The sequence below is a fragment of the Perca flavescens genome, chromosome 12 (assembly GCF_004354835.1).
Source record: "Perca flavescens isolate YP-PL-M2 chromosome 12, PFLA_1.0, whole genome shotgun sequence".
NCBI classification, from domain to species: Eukaryota; Metazoa; Chordata; class Actinopteri; order Perciformes; family Percidae; genus Perca; species Perca flavescens.
The window spans coordinates 36,102,139-36,117,778 of NC_041342.1; the positions used below are offsets into that span (position 1 = coordinate 36,102,139).

Sequence of the window (15,640 nt, forward strand, 5' to 3'; positions counted from 1 at the left end):
ACACATTCGAGTTAATCGATAAAATCAATTTATCGCCCAGCCCTACGGCCACGTACACACACATTGGAAAATATGAAACGGGCTGAAAACTGGACGATACATAAACTGTGATTTGGTAGAAACTGTGCTTGATATCAGAATGCCCATTCAGTCCAATAAAGGCCAAAGTCTACATTCTACATTAAAGTATGGCGATACAGCATGGCCCCAAAGAGGGGTTGTTTTGAGCGATGTTAAGCTATTTTTCCGAAGATTTCCCATTAAAGCCTATGGGAAATTTTGCGGCGTTTTTTGCCGATATCATGAAAACCGCACGGCAAATCTCCTACAAAAGTCATATCACAGCAGTCCCGATCATTACACACGTTTTGATGTATTTTGTGTGCATGTGTTGGCAACGCTCCGTGACTAGTAGCAGGACAAACATGTGGTGGAATAAGTATGCAGGATAATAGTCATTCTGCCGATTGCTGCTATTGCAGCACATCGGCACACTGAATAAAGTATCAACAGACTGCAGGTTTGTCCCTGTGAGTCCTTCTGTTTCTATTATTGTGTCCACCCATTTATATCAATGAGGGTGGACACAATAATAGAAACACCTCTCAGCATGACACATAAACTCATCAGCATGGGGAACTGGACCACAGCTGCTAGCTAACGTTAGCTTAGCCTCTCTGTGTGTGTGCGTGGCACTCTGCCGTTAGCAGCTGCTGTGCCGTAACCATGGAAACAGTTAGCATCAGCAGTTAGCACGTGTAACCGGTGGATTTCTGTCTTGTGTGACGCTGCGGTCTCTTTCTGGAGATAATCTCTCAAATCACTCCACAGGAATCTGGGACAAATATGAACAACATCGTTAACAATGAGCGTGTGTGAAACGTAAACACTGCAGTAACGGCGGTGTTTTGGCGCTTGCGCAGTGTGCTCGTGTTGACGTCGACACGTGTAGCGGGTGAGATCTAGCGTCCTCCCTGCACTATAACACATCCATATGGCTACACCAGACCCATTTAAGCCTTCTTATATACTGCCTATGATTTAAACACAGATAGTTCCTAACAGGAGATAAGAACGGACCTGGTCCAGAGACATGAACTGGTAGAAGCTCTGCGGGATCTCCTCCACCAGGTCCAGCAGCTCCAGGTCCGCGTCCCAGGCCCAGAGAGGGGGGACCGCGGCTAGCAGCAGGGCCAGGCCGAGCAGTGGGGGTCCACAGGGAGCCAGGCCGAGCCGCGGGGGCCCGTAGGGGCCCAAACACACCCGCATATCACCGACACACAGTCACAATAACACACTCACCACGGCGCTAAAAACTCTGCTCTGAGTGCTACCGTCAGCCTCACAGGACCGGAAACACTGCCGGTCACATCCGGGTTATGGCGCTGTCACAATAAAAGTCCTCTCTGCGAGTATTACAGAGACTTTACTTTTTATTTAGCGCCCCCTACAACATTTTAAAGAAGTAGCCCCTGCAGTGCGTTTCACCTAGACCCATGAGATTTGGGATGCATATACTATATAGTATATATATATATATATATATATATATATATATATATATATATATATATATATATATACACACACACAGATATATATATATATATATATATATATATAGATATATATATATATATATATATACAGATATACAGTATACATATATATATATATATATATATATATATATATATATATATATATATATATATATATAATATAAAAAGCATATAAAAAGTTATAAATGGTCTAGCACCATCATATCTAGAAGAGCTCCTAATACCCTATTGTCCCACTAGAGCACTGCGCTCCCAGAATGCAGAGTTACTGGTGGTACCTAGAGTCTCTAAAAGTAGACTGGCTCGGTGTGTCGGCGCCGTTAGAGAGCGTGAGCGTGACTCAAACCTCCGTGTTCACAGAGCAATTAACCTCCTTTTGACCTCGGGTCTAATCAGACCCATTCTCAAAAAGTTTTGGGTGCCCGGATAGCTCAGTTGGTAGAGCGGGCGCCCATATATAGAGGTTTAGTCCTCGACTCAGCGACCGAGGGTTCAACTCCGACCTGCGGCCGGAATGTCATTCCCCCCCTTCATGTCTTCATCTGTCCTGTTAATAAAAGGCCTAAAGATAACCAAAATTCAGAAATTTGGGTTTCTTTCAACCAAATTGTCAAAGAAAATAACGTGGATGTTCCCTATAACGCTCTTCATAAGTAAATACACTCTTCATTGAATTTGGGAGTTTTATTCTATTTTATTGCATTTGAAAAAAGAGAAAACAGACAAAAAAACGTTGAAAAATGTCAGAAAAAGCTTCAAAAATTTGAGGAAAACCATGAACAAAACATCAGGAAAAGTGACAAGTGTCAAAAACGAAAAAAGAAACGTTGAAAAAACTGTTTAAATTTAAACGACAGGAAGACAACACAGAGATGTTGACCCAACAGATGAGAGTTAGAGAACCCTAACTCCAGCTGTTAGGGTTAGGGTTAGCCCATATATTCATCATTACCTGATCAGGATTTATCATGTCATCATATATTTATCATTACCTGATCAGGATTTATCATGTCATCATATATTTATCATTACCTGATCAGGATTTATCATGTCATCATATATTCATCATTACCTGATCAGGATTTATCATGTCATCATATATTCATCATTACCTGATCAGGATATATCATGTCATCATATATTCATCATTACCTGATCAGGATTTATCATGTCATCATATATTCATCATTACCTGATGAGGATTTATCATGTCATCATATATTCATCATTACCTGATCAGGATTTATCATGTCATCATATATTCATCATTACCTGATCAGGATTTATCATTTAATCATATATTCATCATTACCTGATTAGGATTTATCATGTCATCATATATTCATCATTACCTGATCAGGATTTATCATTTAATCATATATTCATCATTACCTGATTAGGATTTATCATGTCATCATATATTCATCTTTGCCTGATTAGGATTTATCATTTCATCATATATTCATCATTACCTGATCAGGATTTATCATTTAATCATATATTCATCATTACCTGATTAGGATTCATCATTTTATCATATATTCATCATTACCTGATTAGGATTTATCATGTCATCATATATTCATCATTACCTGATTAGGATTCATCATGTCATCATATATTCATCATTACCTGATCAGGATTCATCATTTTATCATATATTCATCATTACCTGATTAGGATTCATCATTTTATCATATATTCATCATTACCTGATTAGGATTTATCATGTCATCATATATTCATCATTACCTGATTAGGATTTATCATGTCATCATATATTCATCTTTACCTGATTAGGATTCATCATTTTATCATATATTCATCATTACCTGATTAGGATTCATCATGTCATCATATATTCATCATTACCTGAATAGGATTCATCATTTCATCATATATTCATCATTACCTGATTAGGATTTATCATGTCATCATATATTCATGATTTATCATGTCATCATAAATTCATAATTACTCCTTTAATAGCACCCACAGAAACATAACATAACTTACATATAACTGTTCATTTGGGATTTTAGATTGTTTCTTATTCAAAGAGCCAGCATGTCCTCCACACTCGGTGTGTATCTGTGTGTGTCTCTGTGTGTGTTTCTGTGTGTCTGTGTGTGTGTCTCTGTGTGTGTCTGTGTGTGTGTCTCTGTGTGTGTGTCTGTGTGTGTCTGTGTGTGTGTCTCTGTGTGTGTGTCTGTGTGTGTCTGTGTGTGTGTGTCCAACATGAGAAACAGAGACAGGATCTCCACCCCAGCTCCACCCTCTCCTACCAAGGTGACGGTCAAAGTCATCGGTCAAAATATCACAACTAAAGACTTCAACACGGCTGCTACGTCCGTTATTCCTCCAGTCTGAGGTTTTAAAACGTGTGTCGTGGTGTCAGACTCCGCCCCCTGCAGGCTACAAGAGGACTCCGCCCCCGGCAGGCTACGAGCAGACTCCGCCCCCTGCAGGCTACAAGAGGACTCCGCCCCCGGCAGGCTACGAGCAGACTCCGCCCCTGCAGGCTACAAGAGGACTCCGCCCCGGCGGCTCACGAGCAGACTCCGCCCCCGGCAGGCTACGAGCAGACTCCGCCCCTGCAGGCTACGAGCAGACTCCGCCCCGGCAGGTCTCGAGCAGACTCCGCCCCGGCCTGAGCAGACTCCGCCCCCTGCAGGCTCGAGCAGACTCCGCCCCGGCGGGTCTACGAGCAGACTCCGCCCCTGCAGGCTACGAGCAGACTCCGCCCCGGCGGGCTCGAGCAGACTCCGCCCCGGCAGCCTCGAGCAGACTCCGCCCCCTGCAGGCTACGAGCAGACTCCGCCCCCGGCAGGCTACGAGCAGACTCCGCCCCCTGCAGGCTACGAGCAGACTCCGCCCCGGCGGTCTCGAGCAGACTCCCCCCCTGCAGGCTACAAGTTGACTCTTCCCCTGCAGGCTACAAGCAGACTCTTCCCCCTGCAGGCTACGAGCAGACTCCGCCCCCCTCGTCGTGTCCATAAAGGTCAGCCAGCTTCCTGAACCTCGGCCCCCACTCTCTCAGGAACTCGTAGTCCTGCTCAGACTCTAACGAGTCCAACGAGTCCAAAGAATTCAGGGAGCTGAGAGACTCGGCAGCCGAGCAGCTGCCCTCGAAGGCGTAGGTCTGCAGTGAGTCGTAGGGCAGTACTGCCAGGTCCCGGTCCGCCTCCTGCAGTCTGACCCCGATGAACTCCTGGAACAGATGCTGCTTATCCACTTGGGACTCTGGGGGGTAGACGTCGTGGTCTCTAAGGAGTCCCCGTGCCAGCGGGAGGACATCATGGTCTCTGAGAGGTCCCGGTGGCAGCGGGAGGACATCATGGTCTCTGAGAGGTCCCGGTGGCAGCGGGAGGACACCGTGGTCTCTGAGGGGTCCCGGTGGTGGCCGGAGGACGTCGTGGTCTTTGAGGGGTCCCCGTGGCAGCGGGAGGACATCATGGTCTCTGAGAGGTCCCGGTGGCAGCGGGAGGACACCGTGGTCTCTGAGGGGTCCCGGTGGCAGCGGGAGGACATCATGGTCTCTGAGAGGTCCCGGTGGCAGCGGGAGGACACCGTGGTCTCTGAGGGGTCCCGGTTGTGGCCGTAGGATGTCGTGGTCTCTGAGGGGTCCCGGTGGCAGCGGGAGGACATCATGGTCTCTGAGAGGTCCCGGTGGCAGCGGGAGGACATCGTGGTCTCTGAGGGGTCTCCTGCGTGTCGGTTCTGTTTGTCTCAGAGTGAACATGTCGAAAGCCTCGGTGTCTTCCTCTCCTCCGCCCTCATCGTCGTAACGAACGATGTTCTCCAGGATGTCTCGCTCCTCCTCCGTCATCGGAGGCTCTCGCCTCTGGTGCCTGACAGCTGCTATTACCACAACAACACCTAGGAGACAGGAAGGGGCGGAGTCAATCAATAAGTGCAATACACACATATAGATATATATCTGTGTGTCTATAGGTGTGTGTGTCTCTGTGTGTGTGATATATTTTATATATATACTCCCTTGTTGGAACTCCCTAGGTTGGGCTGCTCTGTTATAGGCTGCACTTTGATCTTGTTGTGCCTTCGCCATGTGCTCTTTCAAAATGGGAAGTATGGCGTTCATTTGTCCCCAAATCGCCCCCACATGTTCAATCATGGTTCTATGGGGACAGGGTTGTTCTTCCCAGGTCTCTTTGTCAATGGCTAGCAGTCCCCTTGGTTTGTAGGAATAAAGTAGGTCAAAGGGTGAGAAACCGGGGGAGGCCTGTGGGACTTCTCTTACCGTAAACATGAGGTAGAGAAGAAGCTGGTCCCAATTTCTTCCATCTTCCCTAATGGCCCTTCTCTGCATGGCTTTGATGGTTTGGTTGAACCTCTCCACTAATCCATCGGTCTGTGGATGGTACACTGAGGTTTGGATCTGTTTCACTTGCAGCAAAGCACACAACTGCTGAGTAACTCTGGACATAAAAGGACTCCCTTGGTCAGTAAGAATTTCTTTTGGCAGCCCTACTATACTGCTGAAAAGGAATAATTCTTTAGCAATTTGTTTAGCATTAGCCTTTCTTAAGGGGATGGCTTCTGGATACTTGGTAGCATTGTCCACAAGAACAAGGATGTACTGATGGCCCCTAGCACTCTTAGGGAGGGGACCTACAATATCCAGACCCACCGTCTCAAAAGGTGTTTCTATAATGGGCAAGGGAATGAGCGGTATTTCTGTACATTAGTTTTGGAGCTGTGACCTGGCACTCTGGGCAACTTTGACAATAATTATCTTCCTCCTTGTGAACCCCTGGCCAAAAGAACCTCTGCAATATTCTTTCCTTGTGTTTTTCCGCCCCCAAGTGAGCCCCCAGTAAGAGAGTGTGGGCTAATTGCAGAACTGTGGGGCGGCGAAGTTTGCGAACAAGAAGTTGCTCGATCACTTTGTCATTATTTTTAACTACCTGATACAACAGACCATTCTTAACAGTAATGTGAGGGTAGGAAGGAGTTAACCTGGTCCCCACCAGAGCTCCCTCTAAGACCACTCAGGCTGGGATCTTGCATTTGAGCTGTTCCAAAATGACCTTTAAGGGGGGGTGTCACTCCAATGTCCACAGCCTCATCTTCACTGGACCCGGGTTGCGGTTCTGAGTCAGTAGTCTCCCTGGGTTCTGAATCCCCACCGTTAGCATCCACTGCAAAAACTTGAGCTACAGCAGAAGGTGAAGAACATATCTTGGTGAGGTTAACCCAGACATTTTCCTAACCTGCGACTTACGTTTTTGGGGTTCCCAGTTTCGTGTCTTTTGGGCTTCGCTCCACAGCTTGGAGAAGGCTGGACAGTCTCGACCAATCAGGACAAGACCTGGGAGTGTATTAATTACTCCCACATCAACATCGAAGGAACCCTTCGTAGTCTTCAACCTCACCAGGGCAGTTGGGTACTCCCAATGACATGGACCGGTTCACCTTGAGCAAGGTGTGAGGCCTCCAACACTGGGGTCTGACCAGGGTCCGAGCACTTCCAGAATCAAGCAAGGCTTCTACATCACACCGGTTGACTGTTACCGGGCAGGTCGGTCTGTGGTCTCCCTTCTCCCCAAGGAGGGCAGCAAACTGCACTTGAGGGTTGCTTGTAGACCCCACTGTGGGCATTGGATCATCGGACTTGTCAAACTGCCACGAGATATGGCCCACCTTGCCACAGTGATAGCACTGTCTAAATTCAGGTTTCAGGAATCTACTTTGCTGTCCAGGTGGATTAAACCCTCTTCTCTGGGAGCTAGAGGGAGGGCTATCAGGTTTGGTCTCTTTTTGGCAGACCCAGCAGGGCCAAATGGGAACAGAAGCTGAGGGTTCTTCACGCATATCGGAGGCTGCCTGATACTGCTCAACTGCTTCTACTAAGTGCATGGCGGTTGTTAATTTCTGGTGACTGATTACCCTTTTTGCTTCATAGGGCAGAGCTCTCAGGTAACGGTCCACAACCAGGGTTTCCACAATGGCGGCTGAGTTGTTCTTCTCAGGTTCTAGACACCTTTTGGTTAATCACATCAATTCATGCAGTTGGGCACGGGGCGTGGTCCCCCTTTGGAAACTCCAATTATGGAAATGCTGTGCCAAACTAAACTTGGTCAGGCCATGGCGGCTAAAAATCTCCTCCTTTAGCTTGTCATAGTCTTGTCCAATGCTAGTCTTTACATCTTGAAAGGCCTTTAGAGCCTCACCTGAGAGAAAAAGGAGCCAAGAGTCCTACCCACTGCGCCTTTGGCCACCCCTCTTGAGTAGCACTTTGCCTCGAATGCATGAAGGTAAGCATCCACATCATCCGTCACTCCCAACTTCGGAATGAAATCCCCTGCCTTGAGTTTCGGCTGGGTCTGTCGAAGCTCCACTTCCTTGAGTTGATTCGCCTTTACTTGCTGTTGCAGCAAGGCTGCATTAGTTTCTTGCTGTGCCCTTTGGGTCTCCACCAGCATCTGTAGAAGTTGCTCCATGTGTGCTTGGGAGTCCCTTGTGGAAGTCCTGAAAAAAGTTCCGCCAAGTCTTCAATATTTTCATCCGTCAGTTTTACTCATCCGTCCCTACTGCCCACATTCTACACCATATGGGATGTTGTGAGAGGTTTTTCTTTGCAACAGGTGGGGTGTAGGTCAGAGACCAGCCAAAACGCGGTTTTAAGCAAACATAGGTTTTATTTTAGAGCAGTCTTTTTCAGAAAATAGTCCAACGATAAACAGTAATTCCAACTCAAAAACTTACTGGGAGGAAAACCACCTGTTTTCAGAAAGTCCTGGTAGCTTAGTGGTAGCTTAGTTTCCCCAAGAACTGTCTTTGCTGTTTGCCTCTGCTCTCTGTGTCTTCTCCCAGTGCAGGAGCACCTGCTGTAATCAAGGGGCTGAGGCATTTGCTCCTTCCTGTGTGTATCTACCTGTAGTTTAGGTGGCGCCTATTTTGTCATAGGGTAGCCACTCCTGTAGAGGAACATAGTGTGTGTTTGTGTGTGTGTGTGTGTCTGTGTGTGTGTCTCTGTGTGTATGTGTGTGTCTCTCTCTGTGTGTGCATGTGTGTGTGTCTCTGTGTGTATCTGTGTGTGTGTCTCTCTGTGTATGTGTTTGTTACCCAGCAGTGTGATGATGCAGGTGAGTAGGGCCGTGGCGGTGGTGAGGCCAGCGACCAGCGGCGTTGCCGGCGGCCGGCTGCAGGCGCGGCGGCCTCCGTGGTCTCCGTGGACCTGGCAGACGCAGACGGTGACGGACAGCGTGTTGGTGCTGCTGAGGGGGGGGGCGCCGTCCGAGATCACCACCGGCAGGAAGTGGACTGGATGGTCACGTCGCAGAAAACCCGGCGCAGTCAGGACGGACGCCGTGTTGTCTGAGGACAGAAGCACCAAACACCTCGCATCACAGGAACCAAACCGCTGCCTGTGGTTTGGGCCGACATTACGGTTCAATGTAGGCGCCAAAACGACTCGATCGAGATTAACTTTATTGTCCCACAACATGGGAAATTTGTCTTGGTCACTCAACCCACGCTGCAGCCATAGTAAAAGCAAATAAACACAGACAGCATGTACAAACAACAAATACTGTACAGCACTATACCACAAGCCGTACTATGGTCCTGATGGTGTATAAAAACCCAACACGGTGTCATGCAATACACTGGTTAAACATTACTCTAAATAAATAAATGAAATTAAAAAAGAGAGATCACAAATACAACAATTCCATATCTTCATCATCATTCAGGCCTGTTCTGCATTCTGGGTGTGCTGGTTTTACAGGGAGGTGTGTTCAGGTGCATTCTGGGGGTGCTGGTCTTACAGGGAGGTGTGTTCAGGTGCATTCTGGGCGTGCTGGTCTTACAGGGAGGTGTGTTCAGGTGCATTCTGGGCGTGCTGGTCTTACAGGGAGGTGTGTTTAGGTGCATTCTGGGTGTGCTGGTTTTACAGGGAGGTGTGTTCAGGTGCATTCTGGGGGTGCTGGTCTTACAGGGAGGTGTGTTCAGGTGCATTCTGGGCGTGCTGGTCTTACAGGGGGGTGTGTTCAGGTGCATTCTGGGCGTGCTGGTCTTACAGGGAGGTGTGTTCAGGTGCATTCTGGGCGTGCTGGTCTTACAGGGAGGTGTGTTCAGGTGCATTCTGGGCGTGCTGGTCTTACAGGGAGGTGTGTTCAGGTGCATTCTGGGCGTGCTGGTCTTACAGGGAGGTGTGTTCAGGTGCATTCTGGGCATGCTGGTCTTACAGGGAGGTGTGTTCAGGTGCATTCTGGGCGTGCTGGTCTTACAGGGAGGTGTGTTCAGGTGCATTCTGTAGTGATGTGTGTTTAAGGTAGACTGTAATGATGTGTGTTTAAGGTGGACTGTAGTGATGTGTGTTTAAGGTGGACTGCACCTTTGTTGTCTCTCAGGGTGAAGTTCCCAGCATGCTCGGTGCTCAGAGAGAACAGGAAGTGATGTCCGTTCTCCGGTTGGTCTCGGTCCACAGCGCTCAGAGTCTCAATGATCTGACGGGTCAAACACACAAACATTATATTACATTACGTGTCATTTAGCTGACCCTTTTATACCATATTTATACTTCTACTACATTACACTTCGGTTTGTTTTTTCTGAATTAAACCAATCAGATTCCATCACTTCTGCAGAGATTTAAAAACCCTTCACAGGCTTCCGATAGTTTTATTGTCATCTTGCAGCTAACATTTAATAACTAATATCTAATAACTAATATCTGATAACCCTCTGATCAATCTTCCCTGATCCTGGTCACACAGCAGTTTGGACGCCAGTCTTTTGGTCCCTTTCTTCTGCTGTTTCGGTTGCTTTTTTGTCGGTTTTGGTGCCAAAAACAACACAAATGAACAGGAATGTGATCTGAAATGTGGGAGAAATTATTAACATTGTTAACTAACAGTGTGAAACATAAACTAACGCAGACCTGCACAGGTCGGATTGCCAGCTTGCTGAGTGAAATGCATGATGGGTAGGGTCTATGGGCTGAAATATGTGCCACCAGAAACTGAATTTGAATCATTTATATTTGAATTTGAATTGCTAAACTTGAATAATTGCATTGAAAAACTGAATTTGAATCACATAATTTGAAATTGTATTGTTTAATTTGAATCATTGCATTGAAAAACTGAATCTGAATAGTATAATTTGAAATTGAATTCATTCGTTTGTAACTGAATTCCAATAAAATTTGATCTTCACTGAAAATTCAACTCTCTATATATCCTCACATTCAGTTCTCACTATTCAGATTCAGATCAGCAAATTCAATTTCAAGTTACTGAGACAGACATCCGGGTACTTGGAGGATGAAGGAAGAGCAATCGAGTGCTGATCGATAGGTAGAGTTCAGTGGAGTGGCGCAGGCAGCGTCTCTTTCCCCGGGCAGGAACACCGCCTCGCCTCGCTGCTGCGCCGGTCCCCGCTGATCCAGATCGGACCGGCCAAAGACAGAGTGGTGATCGGCAGGATCTTCCACGTAGTCCAGGACGACCTGTATGTAGATTTCGGCTGGAAGTTCCACTGCGTTTGCCGGCGGCCGGCGGCCGGAGAGAAGCTAAAGCGGGGCAGCAGAGTCCGTTTGCGGCTGCAGGATCTGGAGCTCACTGCCGCTTCCTGGGAGCCAAAACCGACACCATGCTGCTGGAGGCCCGTACTGCTGGGACAGCTGGAGACTCCAGCCTGTGAGCCAGATCATGTGACTCCAGCCTGTGATCCAGGTCATGTGACTCCAGCCTGTGATCCAGGTCATGTGACTCCAGCCTGTGATGTGGGTCATGTGACTCCAGCCTGTGAGCTGGGTCATGTGACTCCAGCCTGTGATCAGGTCATGTGACTCCAGCCTGTGATCCAGGTCATGTGACTCCAGCCTGTGATCCAGGTCATGTGACTCCAGCCTGTGATGTGGGTCATGTGACTCCAGCCTGTGATCCGGGTCATGTGACTCCAGCCTGTGAGCCAGATCATGTGACTCCAGCCTGTGATCCAGGTCATGTGACTCCAGCCTGTGATCCAGATCATGTGACTCCAGCCTGTGATCCAGATCATGTGACTCCAGCCTGTGATCCGGGTCATGTGACTCCAGCCTGTGATCCAGGTCATGTGACTCCAGCCTGTGATCCAGGTCATGTGACTCCAGCCTGTGATCCAGGTCATGTGACTCCAGCCTGTGATCCAGATCATGTGACTCCAGCCTGTGATCCAGGTCATGTGACTCCAGCCTGTGATGTGGGTATGTGACTCCAGCCTGTGATCCAGATCATGTGACTCCAGCCTGTGATCCAGATCATGTGACTCCAGCCTGTGATCCGGGTCATGTGACTCCAGCCTGTGATCCAGGTCATGTGACTCCAGCCTGTGATCCAGGTCATGTGACTCCAGCCTGTGATCCAGATCATGTGACTCCAGCCTGTGAGCTGGGTCATGTGACTCCAGCCTGTGATCCAGGTCATGTGACTCCAGCCTGTGATGTGGGTCATGTGACTCCAGCCTGTGATCCGGGTCATGTGACTCCAGCCTGTGAGCTGGGTCATGTGACTCCAGCCTGTGATCCAGGTCATGTGACTCCAGCCTGTGATCCAGGTCATGTGACTCCAGCCTGTGATCCGGGTCATGTGACTCCAGCCTGTGAGCTGGGTCATGTGACTCCAGCCTGTGATCCGGGTCATGTGACTCCAGCCTGTGAGCTGGGTCATGTGACTCCAGCCTGTGATCCAGGTCATGTGACTCCAGCCTGTGATCCAGGTCATGTGACTCCAGCCTGTGATGTGGGTCATGTGACTCCAGCCTGTGAGCTGGGTCATGTGACTCCAGCCTGTGATCCAGGTCATGTGACTCCAGCCTGTGATGTGGGTCATGTGACTCCAGCCTGTGAGCTGGGTCATGTGACTCCAGCCTGTGATCCAGGTCATGTGACTCCAGCCTGTGATCCAGGTCATGTGACTCCAGCCTGTGATGTGGGTCATGTGACTCCAGCCTGTGATCCAGGTCATGTGACTCCAGCCTGTGATCCAGGTCATGTGACTCCAGCCTGTGATCCAGGTCATGTGACTCCAGCCTGTGAGCGGGGTCATGTGACTCCAGCCTGTGATCCGGGTCATGTGACTCCAGCCTGTGATCTGGGTCATGTGACTCCAGCCTGTGATCTGGGTCATGTGACTCCAGCCTGTGATCCGGGTCATGTGCCTCCAGTCACTTTAGTGGAACATTTGGACGGAGATCAGAAACAGAGATGATCCGACCCTTTCAACATGAATAACTGAGATTATTAATCTTTAGATCAGCACCGAGAGCCCAACATCTGATGATACACCGTCTAAAATGCAAACAGTCAGAGAAAATGTTACCGTGGTCCTCAGAGCTTCCAAGAGACTGCAGGAGAGTGTGTGATTATGATGAGATGCCCGTTACCAGAGCAGTCAATCAGCAGAAGGCCTTAATAACATTCACCATTAATTTAAATGTGACACTTTCATCTATTTAAAAGATGTTAAACACAACAGCCTACCTTGTTTTATTCAATGTGTTTAATTAGAAATATTTTCAAATAAATGTATTTATTTTCTTACCTGGCGCAACGCAAAGCCAGACGCAAGTCTCTTTGCTAGTTAAAGACCGACCCAGTTGTCAATTTTCCGTCCAGCGCCCACGTAATTTAAACAGCAAATGCACCTGCTCCCATCTATGGCCCATGGGCGTGCTGGTCTTACAGGGAGGTGTGTTCAGGTGCATTCTTGGCGTGCTGGTCTTACAGGGAGGTGTGTTCAGGTGCATTCTGGTCTTACAGGGAGGTGTGTTCAGGTGCATTCTGGGCATGTTGGTCTTACAGGGAGGTGTGTTCAGGTACATTCTTGGCGTGCTGGTCTTACAGGGAGATGTGTTCAGGTGCATTCTGGGCATGATGGTCTTACAGGGAGGTGTGTTCAGGTGCATTCTGGGTGTATTGCTATCTTGAGGCAGTGGGAAGTGATCGCTCCATTGACTAACAAAAACCTGGTCTAAAGTCAATAACGCAGCATTTCATCGTCTTATATTTGGACCAATACGATAATCTCAGCTGAAACTCTGACTTTGTGATTATAAAAGCAAAAATAAACCAGATAATCACATGTCATGAAGTTTCTGGAAACAACAAAAAAATCAAGACTTCTGAGACTGTTCTGTGTGTCCGTCTCTCGGAGGTTCGTCTCCGTCAGGGTTGTTGTAGATTTATTTAAAAACAGTTTTTTATGTTTCGAGAGAGAAGATGTAGCTGTTTAGTTCTTGTTCTTAAGGACATTATATTTTCTTATAACCCTTTTTATCTGTAAGATATATTTTAACATTTTGTTCAGAATAAATGGTGTTTAAGCCGATTGAAAAGTCCTGATGAACTGACAGGAGAAGACCGACGTTCACCTGTCCAGGTTCAGTGTCCTCGCAGACCAACGGTTGATACTCGATGGCGAAGCTCGGAGCATTGTCGTTAACGTCCGTCACGGAGACCAGAACCACAGCTTTCCCCACCTGAGACACATTTACTGACACACACACACACACACACACACACACACACACACACACACACACACACATATACACACAAAAACACACACACAAACTATGAAATGACAAGATTCTCAGACATATTTAAAAAAGTTAAAAAAACGCAGAAAAATGGGTCAAGATTAAGTAGTATGGTATATACTGGTAGTATGTATATACTGGTAGTATGGTATATACTGGTAGTATGTATATACTGGTAGTAAGGTATATACTGGTAGTATGGTATATACTGGTAGTATGTATATACTGGTAGTATGGTATATACTGGTAGTATGTATATACTGGTAGTATGTATATACTGGTAGTATGGTATATACTGGTAGTATGTATATACTGGTAGTATGGTATATACTGGTAGTAAGGTATATACTGGTAGTATGGTATATACTGGTAGTATGTATATACTGGTAGTATGGTATATACTGGTAGTATGTATATACTGGTAGTATGGTATATACTGGTAGTATGTATATACTGGTAGTATGGTATATACTGGTAGTATGTATATACTGGTAGTATGGTATATACTGGTAGTAAGGTATATACTGGTAGTATGGTATATACTGGTAGTATGGTATATACTGGTAGTATGTATATACTGGTAGTATGGTATATACTGGTAGTATGGTATATACTGGTAGTATGTATATACTGGTAGTATGGTATATACTGGTAGTATGTATATACTGGTAGTATGGTATATACTGGTAGTAAGGTATATACTGGTAGTATGTATATACTGGTAGTATGTATATACTGGTAGTATGGTATATACTGGTAGTATGTATATACTGGTAGTATGTATATACTGGTAGTATGGTATATACCAAGAGCCTGCGTCCGTCCCAGGTTTCTTCCCAAGAGGGAGTTTTTCCTCGCCACTGTCGCACTGCTTACTCTTGAGGGAATTACTGTAATTGTTGGGGCTTTGTAAATTATAGAGTGTGGTCTAGACCTACTCTATCTGTCTCGAGATAACTCGTGTTATGATTTGATACTATAAATAAAATTGAAAATTGAATTGAATATACTGGTAGTATGGTATATACTGGTAGTATGTATATATACTATACATGTCTACATGTGTGTATCAATAACTATGTTTCCATAACTTACGGGTCTCTGTAGCGAGGATGGTGATGTTGTGCACAGCGACCGTCTCTCGGTCCAGAGGTCTGGCGGTTGTGATGACTCCTGAAATGCTGTCGATGGTAAAGTAACGCTCCACGTCCGACTTCCTGTCGATAGAATACCTGTAAACACACAAACATGTGACTAACCCTGACGATTCAGCACGCTGCCTGGAACGATTGGACACAAATGGGACCAAACGATTGGAGACAAATGGGACCAAACGATTGGAGACAAATGGGACCAAACGATTGGAGACAAATGGGACCAAACGATTGGAGACAAATGGGAACAAACGATTGGAGACAAATGGGAACAAACGATTGGAGACAAATGGGACCAAACGATTGGAGAGAGATGCATCGTTTACAGAAGTCTGAGTAAGTTACAAAAACTTTGAAACAAAATGTCAAATAAAT

At 46.7% G+C, this 15,640-nt stretch overlaps 2 protein-coding genes across 2 annotated transcripts in view; both read right to left on the reverse strand.

The window, feature by feature from the left end:
- Window positions 1-1,382, reverse strand: part of dnajc1 (DnaJ (Hsp40) homolog, subfamily C, member 1) — a 4,797-nt gene extending 3,415 nt beyond the window's left edge. Inside the window, exon 1 of the mRNA XM_028594409.1 lies at window positions 1,081-1,382. Coding sequence (XP_028450210.1) covers window positions 1,081-1,269 — 189 coding nt within the window. The 5' untranslated portion in view covers window positions 1,270-1,382. The remainder of the gene's footprint in view (window positions 1-1,080) is intronic.
- A 3,142-nt stretch (window positions 1,383-4,524) lies between these two features.
- LOC114566075 (cadherin-7-like) overlaps window positions 4,525-15,640 on the reverse strand; it is a 31,061-nt gene continuing 19,945 nt past the window's right edge. Inside the window, exons 7-12 of the mRNA XM_028594410.1 lie at window positions 15,207-15,343; window positions 13,944-14,065; window positions 9,925-10,036; window positions 8,652-8,903; window positions 5,209-5,441; window positions 4,525-4,803 (exon numbers count right to left, since the gene is read on the reverse strand). Coding sequence (XP_028450211.1) covers window positions 4,525-4,803; window positions 5,209-5,441; window positions 8,652-8,903; window positions 9,925-10,036; window positions 13,944-14,065; window positions 15,207-15,343 — 1,135 coding nt within the window. The remainder of the gene's footprint in view (window positions 4,804-5,208; window positions 5,442-8,651; window positions 8,904-9,924; window positions 10,037-13,943; window positions 14,066-15,206; window positions 15,344-15,640) is intronic.